The sequence below is a fragment of the Mixophyes fleayi genome, chromosome 8, assembly GCF_038048845.1.
Source record: "Mixophyes fleayi isolate aMixFle1 chromosome 8, aMixFle1.hap1, whole genome shotgun sequence".
NCBI classification, from domain to species: Eukaryota; Metazoa; Chordata; class Amphibia; order Anura; family Limnodynastidae; genus Mixophyes; species Mixophyes fleayi.
Genome location: NC_134409.1, coordinates 115469857 through 115484541, shown reverse-complemented (window position 1 = coordinate 115484541; position 14685 = coordinate 115469857). Strand labels below are relative to the sequence as shown.

At 41.1% G+C, this 14685-nt stretch overlaps 1 protein-coding gene across 2 annotated transcripts in view; it reads right to left on the bottom strand.

The window, feature by feature from the left end:
* Positions 1-14685, bottom strand: part of CACNA2D3 (calcium voltage-gated channel auxiliary subunit alpha2delta 3) — a 790245-nt gene that overhangs the window by 49530 nt on the left and 726030 nt on the right. For both annotated transcript variants that reach the window (XM_075183245.1, XM_075183246.1), the window contains one exon: positions 1102-1164. In XM_075183245.1, coding sequence (XP_075039346.1) covers positions 1102-1164 — 63 coding nt within the window. The remainder of the gene's footprint in view (positions 1-1101; positions 1165-14685) is intronic.

Sequence of the window (14685 nt, the reverse complement as noted above, 5' to 3'; positions counted from 1 at the left end):
CTCAAAACAAAACATTTTCAAGGGAACATGCCCCCAAACTCCCTTTAAAAAGTATCCTTTAAAATGTGCCCAATTTGTGGCTCCGAATTGATTTCTGAATTCTGAAGATGAACTGTAAATTCTGGTGCCAGAAAAAAACAATTAAATCTATTACATCTCACTGTAATAAAACTGAGCAGTTATTACAAAGTCCGCTCTATAGCCGACAGGTGCATTGGGCTTTAGTTGTTTCAGAATGTAACGCTCTTCAGTCAATGTAACGTCCCGATGTGATCTGATCTTGTCAAGAATCAGTAATCAGTAACCACATCCACAGAATTAGGTCACGTCTGGAGAGAACGAGATCAGCATCAGTCACTTTCACTTTTACAGACTGCGGGCTCGCTAGGGACGGGAGGCTGTCTTATTGTCAGGACAAATTACCATCTTATTATGAGACCTCAACAAACCTGTCATAGAATGGAGCTAGAAAATAAAAGCCATAACATCATTTTTTATATATGCAAACCAAATATGAGCTTGTACTAGTTCAATTTAATATTATAATTTCAATCTTTTTCTGATGTAAGAACAGCTAATTGTCCCCAGCAGGCCTTTAAACTGTTGCTCCCTTGAAGCTGCCATAATTCTGAGAAAGTACATTCAGGGCTGTATTTACCACATAGGCAATCTTGGCATGTACCTCGGGTATAGGAGGCAGCACAGAAATGGGAGTAGTGCAGGTGTCTTGGTGGAGGGGGGTCTTGAAGAGAGGTGCAACCCAGCATTGCCCATCATGGCGCCCCCCTCACCTCTGGGCCCTGTAGCAACCGTGCCAAATGCACCTGACTGTAGTTCCGCCACTGCCTCTTTACATTTAACTTTACAAAAAAACAGCATTGTCTTTGCACTCGGCATTTACAGTACAGTAACGCCCAATACCCACTGTGACAGCATGGCAGCCTTTGAACAACATGGCAGCCTCCAAGTGGCAAAAGCTGGTATTGCAGAACTGTCAGTGCATATTACACTATTATTAAATTACACCTCTTACTGTACGAGTTGTAAGGTTTGTTTACTCTTAGTTCATGGCAATGTAAGTTTGTGTTTTAAAAATCTTACCTGTCTGTAATCTTCTGAAACCAGGATAAACCCATTATTGTCAATGAGGTAACAGTTTAAAACCTAAGGGAACATCATTGAATTAATATACAAACCGTAACATTAGACATTTTATTTACATACAAACACGACAGACTTCCACCAAGACACAAAATAATTGCTTTTCTCATAAATACAATTTACTAAAATCTGGGTGAGGTGCATAGCAGGGTTTGGAACAATGTTGACATTCAGTAAAACACAAGTTATAGATATTTCATATCATGGATTCATGTAAAAAAATAGTAGCCCATGTTTCCTAAGCAGCTTTCAAATTGAAAAAATTGACAATAGCAGCATAGTCGGATTGTGTTGTCAAATGGAACATTTATGTAGAATGTTCTTGGGCCCGATTCATCAAGGATCTGAAGATACGTGCGCTGATAATGATGTTTATAATGTATAATGAACATAAAATACATTTTTACATTTGCTCCTAAATTCAAACACATGTTATAGCATGCATATGAGGCTGTCATCACTTCTGATCAGGACTTAGACTAGCCCTGTAGCTGGAGCAAGAGATACGGCAGAAAGACTATTAACTTTGAGATGCCCAAAGTTTGATTCGGACGTAGCTAGGTGCACTCAAGTTTGGCACACCCTCACTGTACATTTACTATGGCAAAAGGCTCTTTCCCTGCCCCAGTCACTCACCGAAATCATAGACTGTAGTAAGTGTGCTTTGCGTAAAAACATTCTCGGATAAATTGGAGACACTGAGGAAGCTATTTATTAATATATTCCCCCCATTGCAGCGAATGCTGTAATCTTGTCTCACCGCTCACCACATAGTTCTACAAAAAGAAGTGGGAGCAAATGTTGGGGCAGTCATAGAATGGGAGTGCAGAAGTTTCTCTTGATGTTTAATCAGTAATTCTGTTCAATATGGGGGACTACGAGCACCGGTAACAGTGTTCATTTCTTACCAGCTTCATAGTAACAGCAAAAAAAACTGCAAATCTGCTTCTTTTCCATGCTCTCATCCACCCTCATTACATCCTCCCATTCCCGGTTACAGGACTTTTTTCGGGCTGCACCCACTCTATGGAACTCTCTCCCTCGCACAATAAGACTGTCCTCTGGTCTACAAACTTTCAAGCGTTCTCTGAAAACCTACCTATTCAGACAAGCTTATAATATTCCTCAACCACCATCTTAACCTCACTACCTTTAGCCTGTTACACAATTTCCCAGAAGACAACTACCCCCGGACCAACATTGTTGTGTGACAGGATCATTTAGCTTATGAGTCACCTTACCTTTGCAGTCTGGCTGGGCCAAGATGCAAAATGTATACTTAACCTCATGTGTCAATCTCCCATTGTCCCATAGATTGTAAGCTTGCGAGCAGGGCCTTCTCACCTCTTTGTCTGTTTTACCCAGTTTGTTTATTAGTTTATTACGTTTGTCCCCAATTGTAAAGCGCTACGGAATATGTTGGCGCTATATAAATAAATGATGATGATGATGATGATGATGCCACATCAAATGAATGTGATTCATTTCTGGCACTCAGAGCATGCAGGCAGTGAAAATGCTGGCAGCAAGAACCCAGATTTGGACTTTCAGTTTAATAAAATTAAAATAAAGTATTAAAAAATCATTCTAGCACATATAGGGGTCTATTTATCATGACCACCCTAAGATATTAAAGATTTTCTATTGCATTCTATTGCACAATTTAAGAATTAAAGGTCCTTGAGGCAGCTGACAGCTTCCCAGCAATAACGGCTGCAAGCGGTAAGAGGATACATACCGCTCGTCAGGCCAGAGCAGGACCCCTCTGCACATGTGTCAGCTGACATGCTGGGTCGTGCATGCGCACTGGTACTAGAAGCCTGCACTTAGGGTTCCAGTTAAAAATCCGTATAAAAGAATAATAAAGTTTGAAAAAAATAGCAGAAAAAAACTAAAATAACTTTATTTAAAAAAAGAAAAAATGTTTTATTTTGCTAGAAAAGCATTTGTTCCTTACAAGAACCCTGGCTATCAGCATCCAGAAATGGCGATCACTATAGGAGGACAGCTGTTCATAATAAATAGGCTTCCCCATTAGTGTGGAGAAGATTTACTGGAGGTCCCCTGCGAAGGCTACCACCAGCAAAAGTCTTCATCGGCCCAGGGGCTTGGATTAATAGGAAAAAGCCCTGTATTCATGAAAATGGGATTTTTCCCCAGATTTAAGGCTTTTTAGTTATTGATAAACAGACACCATAACCAACATTATATAGAATATCTAACTTATAATATACAATGTGTTTTAACTTACGTTGATAAAATGCACCTTATTTTTTGTTATTAATAAAAATAATGTTACAACAAAACACTGTTACATTATTCAAGGAATATAGCAGTGTGTCAATGCTTGTGTTGTGGTAATGCCATTCTCAGACCATACAGACGGATAAAATGCCTGGAACACGGCATCACTATGTAGCTAAAGGGAATTTCACATTTGATAAACATACCCCAAGATAAAGGTGACACTGAGGCTAGGAGTTAGGGTACTTGGGGGTAGGGGAGGTATGTTGAGAGTGATGGGGAAAGCAGAGTCTCAGGTGACATATGAGGGTAGAATGCCCCTGTCTGTTCTGTAATCTAATGTGTAATGTGCAGGAAATTAATTTACCCACCACAAGCCTGCTCATATTTCACAAAAGCAAAATCCTTCTCCAGAACCCACAGAGGAAGGAGGTTTAATATAGATAGATGGTGATGGACAGTCATGGGTCATACTTGCCTGCTTTTGAGATCTCTCCTCCGGGAGGGGAGATCTCAGTGACGTGATCTGGGGGCGTGGTCACCAGAATAGCATCATTAGGCCCCACCCCCTCAGAAAAAATGACACCATTTTTGGCCTATTGCAGCCGGGGGTGGGCCGTGATGATGTGATTCTCTGTGAATTACGTCACTAAGGCCTGCCCCCCTGCTGAAGTCACTAAGGAGGTGACAGGATTCGGGAGGTTGTCCTGCTACCTCCGGGAATCCGGGAGAACTCCCAGACATTCGGGAGTCTCCTTGACATTCCGGGAAAGTAGGCAACTATGTGATGGGTGCCTGCACCTGACTGCCTTAAGATTTATACAAAGACTGGATCATCTTTAGTCTTACACTGTCTGCCCTCATTCCAGCCATACCTCACCGCCTTGTGCTGCACTCAAATGTCTCCAATGGCTGCTTTAATACTGGTGTCTGACAAAGCATCAGCCTTACAGCAGTCACACACACTTTCCCCTCCAGCAGCAACCTTATGTACGAAGTGTTCCCTACACCTCTTAGATTGTAAGCTCATTTGGGCAGGGTCTTCTTTTCCTTCTGTTTCAACTCATTGTATGTAATTTATTTGTATCATGAGATCCTCAAATGACAGCGCTGCATAATATGTTGGCGCTGTATAAATAAAGTATCAGAATAAGAATTATAATAAGGTTGAAACTCTCTAATTCATCTCAACTTTCAGTGAAACATTTTTCATAGTAGTTTTGCCGCATTAAACTATTGAATTTATACATAAAAAGATCATTTATCAGAATTATTGATGTTCCTCAAATTAATAAATCAAAATATACAGAGAAAATACTTATAATTAGTGTTTTTTCCCCAAAAATATTTATAGAAAAGTAAACTTAAATCAAATTATAATTATGAATTAGATATATTTTCAAATTAAACAAGAAATCTATACAACTCTCAACTGCTTAGGAAACACGGACTGAGTGCACCACAAAACTGCTTTAAGTTGTGAAGCAATATTACTCCATCACTCGCTATGGGAAATTTGCTGGGAATGACCTGATTCAGCAAATGCATGGGAGATTTTAGGAAACGGTTACTCTGCTTTAATCACTGATATAATAGTTTTCCATAGGTTGCAGAGAATGTTTTCAATTTGGCTGTTTGGAGACTAGAGACTGAAAGCATTTCCTGTCTGTTGGGCATAATTGTATTAAAATATTTGTGACTGAGCACTTAGTGCAGAAATGGGAGATAACGTGTAATTATAGGATGGGACCGTTTCTGAAAATTTATTTTGTTTGTCTACATTGCAACATTTAACTTTTTTTTGCATGTTAGAGCAGCGCAAAATCAGAACAACTGCTTTGTATTTAAAATCACCCATTGAAAAAGTATAATCATTTTAAATGTATTTTATTCGATATAGCAGCGCTTTACATGCTGCTCACCGGAAAACCTCACACTGTACGTTATAAATATCCTGATTGCTAACACCTCCTCAGTAAGTATAAAATTCTATCCCATTTCATCAATCTCGTCCAGCAAATCTAAATCTCATTTTTGCAATTTGGTGCATTACATGGGCACCTAGCCCGTGCTCAGCAAGAAACATTCCTGAAACATGCCCCGTTTATCCCAGCAGAAGATGCACTATTGTACAACCTCGCAGAGGCCGACATTTTGGCCCGCAAGTACATGAGCTTACCTCTGCGAACGGGCGCATTCAGGAAAATATAGGCGCAGATGGCGTAAGCACTGCGGAAGGTCCACGTTTTACACTTTTGTAAATGCCCCTTAGGCGGTCTGTTTAACAAGGTCGGATGATATGTAAGATTGTCTATAGCTGCCTATAGCTTATCGCAGCCATAGAAAATCTTCTATGTCAAACTTAAACTATACAATTTTGCCAGGGCAGCCGACGGGCTTATAGTTCCACTTCCAGTAAAATAGTAAAGTTTTAAAAAGAAAAGAAAAAAAAAGTAAATAATAATAACTAAAATAAAACAAATAAAAATGCTTTACTTAAATATTAAACTCCCTTCTGCTACCGCCATAGCGATAGGAGGACAGCGGCGGTAGTTGTACCATCACTGTCCCTGTTAAATAGGTTTCCCCATGCTTTGGGGGGGGGGAGGGGGGACCCAGACAAAAGCTATTGTTGGTGATAATCATCACCAGCCAGCGGTCTTGTTATGTAGGGAGAGGACCAAAATCCAGCGAAAACTACCATTTTCTACATATTTAGGGCTTTTCTCCTTCTGTTAAATATACCCCTATATGTGCAACACTAGGGCTCCAGGCTTCAGATTAATTAAATAGACCTAAACCCACACTTGCCAACTCTGCCAGAATGTCCGGGAGACTCCCTAAATTCAGGTCAGTCTCACGGAGCAGGCAAGTCTCCCGCATCCCGCAACTGCCTAGCCTAAATGACGCGATTTGCGGTGAATCGCGTCATGTTGGCCCCACCCCCCGCGACAAAACGGCATTTTCGTTGGGGGGGGCGAGACCCAAATGACGCATTTGGCCACGCCCCGCCCCCTCCCGCCCTCTAGTCACGCCCCTCTTCCGGACTACACTTCTGAAAGTAGGCAAGTATGCCTAAAACTGTACTTTCCCTTTCCTTTCCTTCTCATTGCTCTGCCATACTTTGATTTTATCAGTGGAGATCAACCTGTTTCTCTGTCCTATTATCAAGATAGAGAACGAAGTAAAGTATGAACAAGGCAGACACTCCTAACTCTTTAAAATCTATTTCCTATATTTCACCAACCTGCAGCCTCAGATTGCTTGCTTTAGGCCCACCCCTGAACTGAATTCATTCTTTTTATTCTTTGTGCCAGACATATATTATTAACATGGCAACACTGCCACCTCTAGCCTTCTTTGCTTACATCACTGTTTATTTTTCTTTAGACACCACACACGTTTTCTAACACGCTAGTGCGTCCGAATAGTAAACATTCTATTTTATTATGTGGATTTTCTTCTATTTAAACTACGTTTTTCCTTTTAAGTTTCTCGGGTATTATGATGCTGCGTAAAACCTTGGTGGAAGTCACGTTGGAAGGAAGAGCTTATTGAAATGTCTGACTTGTCTGAAGTGGACGCAGTCAAATCTTTTTTCCTAAACTTTGCAGAGCCCCTGTACTGATGTACTGGACTTAATGTACAACTCCCACACCCCTCAGCTGAATGCAAGGACCCTGACGGTTTATTAATGAAAACATTGTGTAGTAACAGGGGAGCTGGTAATATTTAATTTGCTCGCTGAATGAGAGGGGTGGCAGAGATTTATGAAAGGAAAGAGTCCCTTAGGCCTCTTAAAGGCTTTCAAACTGTGGATTTAATTGGATACTGAATTCAAGGCTTTTGCTTTTGGCTTTAGGCTGCTCTATAAAGTCTACAAATGTAGGTAAGCCCAGCAGCGCTTTCCATGGCTACTTATGCCACTTGAGAGCTGGGGTGTCTGTGCAATTAAAGACAAATGAATCATTAGCTAGAGGCCTGTTTCTGGCAGACATCCTGTCAATAAAGGGTTACATTCTACTTCATGCTAACCTGTTTGTGCCGCTGATACTGGCTCATTAATCATTGAATTATAGAATTTAACAGGGATTTCTGCTCACAGTTTGGAATGCTTTGTATGTAATACTTCTGCAAAACGTACAAGAATGCAAATAAAAGGACATATGCTGTCAGCGACCACCAAGTTATGAAAAATAGCTTCCAAGTTGTGCACTGTGATTGAGAACAAACAAAATCTACTTTTATTTCAGGGGAGGAGGTGGAGGCAGCTGAGAGAGGAACCGGTTCCTGGAGGGACAGCGAAACAGGATGGTATTGCTGGAAGGAATTCTGAGACAGGCGATTAAATGTCAGATAAGGTACAAAGCAAAAGGTAAACCTTAGGACTAAAGCACAGTATACTAAGTAAGGGGATGGGACTGTGGAGGGGAGACGGCAAAAGTCCCAAAACATTACACTAAAAAAACGATAAAAAGTGTCAAACGGACTTAAAAAAAGTTGTTTCAAAAAGTTTTAAAAGGGCATTACAAGTTTTATAAGTCTTCAGTGAATGTAACAGTCAGGGGCAGGCTGGGCTGTGGGGCAGGGGGACATCTGCCCCTCGGGCTGGTCCCATAGTGGGCTATCTTAGGCTGGGCCACTGGGGCACCTGCTTTTTTTTCCTTTAGAAACCTCCTAATAGGCTGCTGAGTCGAGCCTTGCCCCCGGGAACAAAATTTGCCAGCCCTCCCCTGGGAACAGCATGTCTTACAGGGTGAGCAGCATCACATAACTCTTCAGACATTGTACGTCTTCAACAGACGCTGCAGCCAACTCTTTGCAGACCCAGCACTGTATTTACATTAACCTCCTCCCCTTGCTGAACGTTCAGTAGTGCAGAGATCACATGCACTGGACTATGATGCAGTGGAGGAATGTAGTATGGTCAGATGAATCATCCTTCACCATGTTCTCCACAAGTGAATGAGGGTAGGTGTGGAGTAAGCTGTCAGAACTCTACAGCCCTGAGTGCAGCAGTGACGAGCTGGTGGTTCTGTAATGTTGTGGGGCACATTTTATTGGCATGGTCTGAGTGCAGACGTTCTCTTAGAAGGCAATGAAAATGCTAACTTCTACTCAGTGGTACTGAGTGATCTTCTTCAGCCATGTTGCAGTAGTTAGACAGGAGAGGGTCTTAAAGGATGACAATGCCCCCACATACAGAGCATGTGTGACAATCTAATGGTTTGATTATGGCACTAGAACTATCCCTATGTCATGACCTTTTCAGATTTTAATCTATGGGATATTCTGGAAGGACTACTGAGACAGCATTGTCTCCCACCATTAATAACTTTTTGTTGACGAACGTTGCTGCATCCCGTCCAGACATTGGTAGACTCAAGGCCGTGGTTTATGGACGCTGTACTGGTGACACGTGATGGCCCAACGTCCTATTAGGAAGTCCATATTGATGTCAACTTTATCAGACAAGCAAATCAAAAAACACAGCCTGCACTTCTCTTGGGGAGAAGCAGTATACTGTTCTCAGACACTGCTTAAGGTTCTTTCCACCATCTGACAATGGAGAAACTCCTGCTTCCCCTACACTCACTCCTGCTTGTTACTTAGCCTGCAGATATTAGAAAGGGAATCTGTCACCCCTCCGAGCAACCTTTGCTAGGGTTTAGCACCTAGATATGGTCAGATACAGTCCTGCAGAAGATATTTGGTTCAGCTGTGTCTCATAATCATGTGTCTCCAACCAAGAATTCAGCTTTGGGATGCTTGCAGTTCCTTGACGCTATACCCCACGTGGGCACCAATTTTCAGCCCTCCTGTTGCCTGGAAGTTTGATGTGGGTGCATCTCCCTGTATCCGTCACTTTTAGATCTTACCATCTCAGGCACTGGTGGGTTCAAAATTAACAAACGCCCCTTCTCATGTCACATTCAGGTTTAATAACATGTTAGTTAATGTGCATGTAGGCACAGGTGTAGTACAGCAGTACAATCCTAGTTGTTACAAAGTTGTTTGCTAAAGTACACATAAGCACAGAAGCTCACATAGATGGTCTCTTTCCCTCTAAATAGTCCCTCTCAGGTTCCTAACGCTCCACTGTTGCTCTTTGTAGCGTACTCTGAGGTACCTTATATGACCTAACGACTTATCTATACCCCTGTGTCCGGTCTCCTGGATCAGCCCGCACTGCTCTATTCTCAGGACAGGTCAGGTTTACTACTCTATGCACCAGTCTCTCATACACTCAGCATCTTTCTGGTCTCTCGGGGCACTTGTTAAGCATTCAACGGTAAGATCACCAACATCACTTGGTCTCACTGCTGTCGAATGGGATTTTGCAGCAAATGTCTCAACACCCGTTTACAGTCAAGGTCAAGACATGAACTTCAATGGGAACAGCAGGTATCTCAGAACTCCCACATTTACCACTTTCTTGAAGGCATCCTCTTTAAAACACTTGGCCCATCCATCATGTCCCCAGGGCGGTACCTTCAGTCACTCAGGTTTGTCACCCACACTTTGCAACCAAAATGATTTGTCTGTCTATCTATCTCATATCTATCTATCTATCTATCTATCTATCTATCTATTTATCTATCTATCTCATATCTATCTATCTATCTATCTATCTATCTATCTATCTACCTATCTATCTCATATCTCTCTATATATATCTATCTCCATCATATATATCTATATATTTTTCTAGCTTCTATCTATCTATCTATCTATCTATCTATCTATCTATCTATTTATCCATCTTCTATCTACCTATCTATATATTTATCTGTCATCTATCTATCTATCTAATATCTCTCTATATCTATCTATCTATTTATCTATCTTCTATCTATCTATCTATCATCTATCTATCTATCTATCTAATATCTCTCTATATCTATCTATCTATTTATCTATCTTCTATCTATCTATCATCTATCTATCTATCTATCTCATATCTATCAGTGGCGCACGCAGGGGGGGTTTCTGGGTCTCCAGAACCCCCCCTCCGCTAACTAAGTGCCCACCATAGCGGCACTATACTATACAGCAGCCACGGCACTGTCAAAGAAGCGTCCGCGGCGGTGCTGTATTACAGCACCGCCGCGGATGCTTCTTTGATGCGCCGCGGCTGCTGTATAGTACAGTGCTGCCGAAACGGAGCTGCTGCGCATGTTTTAGTTTTTTGGGGTTTTTTTGGTCAGGGGGGAAAACCCCCCTCCTGACAATCCTGCGTGCACCCCTGTCTATCTCTGAATTTATCTCCTATCTATTTATCTCATATCTATTTATATATTCTTCATATATATATATATATATATATATATATATTTATCTATCTATCTATTTATCCATTTTCTATCTACCTATCTATATATTTATCCGTCATCTATCTATCTATCTATCTATCTATCTATCTATCTATCTATCTATCTATCTATCTATCTATCTCTCATATCTATTTATCTATCTGTCTGTCTATCTCATATCTCTATATATCTATGTATAAATATATCTATTTATCTAATATATATCTATCTCATATCTATCTTTCTCCCTCTCTATCTATCTATCTATCTATCTATCTATCCATACAATACTAGCTAGATTTTTTTTTCCAAAACAGATTTGTAAGAAAAGTATCTGTGCAACTATGTACAGTATGTTGAAGGAAAATGTAATATAAGTAATATTAAACCACACATGTATTAATATAATAGTATTCTTGTTTGCCCTAAGAAACTAATAGCCAAATATTTCGGGAATATCTGGGCCAGAATGTTGCATAGTACAGGGCTTTGTGCTATGCACCAGCTGGAAAAAGGAACCAATATCAGATAAGAAATGATCCCATTTTGTCACCAAATCTGAATAAAAATCAGTAAAAGTTGCATTATCACCAGATTAATACTGACAAATAAGGATTATAGTAAAGGATATAATTACACATAATTTGTCCTAATCAAAACTAGATGACAAACGAAAGACAGAAGGAACCATTAGGAGGGATAGATCTGCTATGAAATGAGATCCCTCTGTTACAATAAGTCTGATAACAGAACAGAGGATGTATAGAACACACCTGTAATGTCACCTACATTATAATAGATTCACGAAATGACCTTTCTGCACACATTCAATCGGATTGTACCACAACCAAGCTGCATAAGCAACTAATTATTGTAATGTTTTGGTCCTTCTGAAAATGTTCTTGTCAATCTATCGGGGAAGGGGGGGGGGGGCATAGGATGGGGGCACACCTGGAGTTTGTACAGCTTGTGCTGGTAAAGAATTGCACCCTTGTTTTTAAAGTAGTTTCTACACCTTTTTTTCTGAATGCCCTTTACTTATTTTAATATAGCACACTAGCCATACTGACCTTTAATCACCATCCAGCCCTGAATGCTACAACTGCAGGCTACAAAAATCCAAATATAATGTGTAATATTATTTGGAGTTTCAGTGTTCCTGCTTCTCTGGTCTCCTTCCACCTTTAGCTCATTTTTAATGTGCTCTATTGTGCTCCATCATGGTAGTACGGTATAGCTCATAATTTAATGTGATATCATAGACTAGCACATTATAATCAATTTTAAGTGGCAGGGCTTTGCGGGGAAGCAGGGATTGTCAAAGGCGTATAACTGCTTAGAGCTCGAGAGCAGAATCTGCAGCTGTATTGTCAGAGCTGGATAGCGGATTTAAAGTAATGGTAGTTTCTCATTTTACAATAAACAACTCTAGAAAGGTGGTAACGTGGAAAAATAAAAATTAAGTAGGGAGCCCTATTAATAGCAAATCTCAGGGGCGGGCTGGTCCAGGGGGCAGTCTTACCGCTGATAGGGCCGGGCGGTAGGCTGGCTGGCCGCCCCCCGGATAAATTATCTTCTCTTTTTACCGGCGGCCGCATCCCATGATGCGGCCTCGTCAGCGCACAGGCGTCCGCATCACGTGACACGTGATGCGGACGTCTGTGCACCCCCGGGCTGACATCTGCTAGCCCGCGCCTAGCACAGCTAATGGTATTGATGTAGCGTGAGACAGTAGCGTCAGACCAGCTGCACAGAGTGTTTCAGGAGATGGCTGTGCTGATTTTGTGGGCGATGGTGACCTCTCCATTAATGTGCGTAATGCTGGCTACATGCAGCAAGATCAGGGACGCTAACAGGGGGGTGACAGGCACAATACAGGCCCAAGTGGGAGCCACCTCAAGTTCATTCTCTCTGCCCATACCCTGTGTGTGCCAGTCTATCTCCATCCACTGTCTGTGCCCACTGGGGCCACTCCCCTAACATGATGTGTCCATGGTCCTTTTGTCAATGTCCTGCTCTGCAGTAGCATACAACTGCTCTCCTTACTCTCTTGATTAAATTAATATATAAATGTGTCTAAACCAAGCAAAGATTAGAGAAAATTAAAACATTTAAATTAATATAAAGGTGACCTAAGTGGTAATAGACTGGACTATGCAGTGTCTTGTTTATTAAGGCACAATGCACATTTACAGACCCTCAATCAGATTAAATAAGTGCAGAATGATTTTCTGTTGGTATATTCCTATGAATGCTCTAGGTGGACTATTATGTACAGTTACATAAACAGAAATACATTACTTTTTTGCACTTTTATAAATGACCTTTATGTCTCTTTTCCCCATTTCCGCACATGATTATACAAAAAACGTAATGAAACTTTTTAGAACTCAATTTGGGGCAGATTCAGTTTCCTAAATATCCACACTAGGTGCCTCCGGAACGGCCATGTGACACCTCACACAGATATTTTTTGACAGCTGTAACGTTGATTTTTACTTGTGCCCCACAGAGGAGAGAGCAAAACTCAGCATTATTTTTTTTCCATAGTAACGGTAGGAACATCGCGGACAACTGAATATGCCCCTTAGTGTCAGTTTCAGCAACTAAATAGTCTCAGTGTAATGGATCAAGATCCCTAATATCAAAAGTGTATAAACTGGTAAATAAAACGCACAGATACATATTTTGCAATAAAATTTAGCTAAATAAAACACCCCCAAACCATTGTTCACCTCTTTATGACAAAACAAAATCTCCTTTCTTTGTTCTTGATCCATCGTAATCCAATGGGAAATTATTTTCTCATTGTAGTCCAAAGGGTGAAAACCCCCCATAAAAGCCAATGTAGCAGGTTCCAATGCTGCTGAATTAATTTTTCTTCTTAAACTCGATTACAAAGACAGAAGAATTTCCCATTGGATTGCAGCAAAGATTTTACTTTATATGAAAGTGATCGAACAAGGGTTTTCAGTGATTTAATTTAATTAAACTCGATTGTAAAGTATGTGTCTGTGTGTTTTTTCGTTTGCTATTGTGGAACTACATATTCCAGCATGCTCTGGCAGTCAGTGGCTGGAAGGACATGTTAATGGTCGTGGTTCAACCGGCACCAGCATGCTGACAGTCCCTCGCTGACAGTGCATCCTGAAAGATGTAGCAGTGCCACAATAGTTAAACAAGCACTTTGCCAAGGGCAAGAAGCCGCTTTTGCAACCGTCCAATTCTGTCCATGTGTAGCTAGGAAACAAAGCAACATATTTGTGCCACATGACTCCTTTTGAAAGTCTTCCATGACTAAATGCACACCAGTCATGAAGGCAAAATGCACCTGGATATGCAAATCACCTCATAAAAGAAACTTGTTTGGTTAACGCTTAAAGGGGAATTACTTTTAAAATATGATCTTTGCATATGCTGTGTAAATGTAACTTCATGTTATAAAAAATTGCAGAATTTCGTGTGAAAGTTCGTATTACGTTACTACGTTTTACGTTACTACGTTAGGCAAAATGCTCCTAGAAAGGCATGTGCGACGTACATAAGTCATACTTGCCAACTTCCGGGAGACTCCCGAATTCCGGGTAGGTCTCCCGGACTCCCAGGAGAGCTGATAATTCTCCCGCATCTGCCCACTTCACTAGGAAGCCTCCATGATGCGATTCTCAGAGAATCGCATCATTTTGGCCCACCCCCAGTATTAAAATGATGAGTTTGCATCATTATGTCACAGGGGATGGGGCCAAAGTGCTGCAATTACCTGCAATTACCTCACGCCCACATCTACACCAAGACTCCCGGAGGTCAATCGTTAAAGGTTGGCAACTGTACAGTGCATGCTCTGATCTGGACAGGTCTTCCCGTCAGACGATACTAGATTTTGCACTCCAATAGATGCCACCACTCTAACTTCCAGGCTTGTGGTATACAGTTGGGAGCAGTCACACAAATGCCATTTCCACTGCGA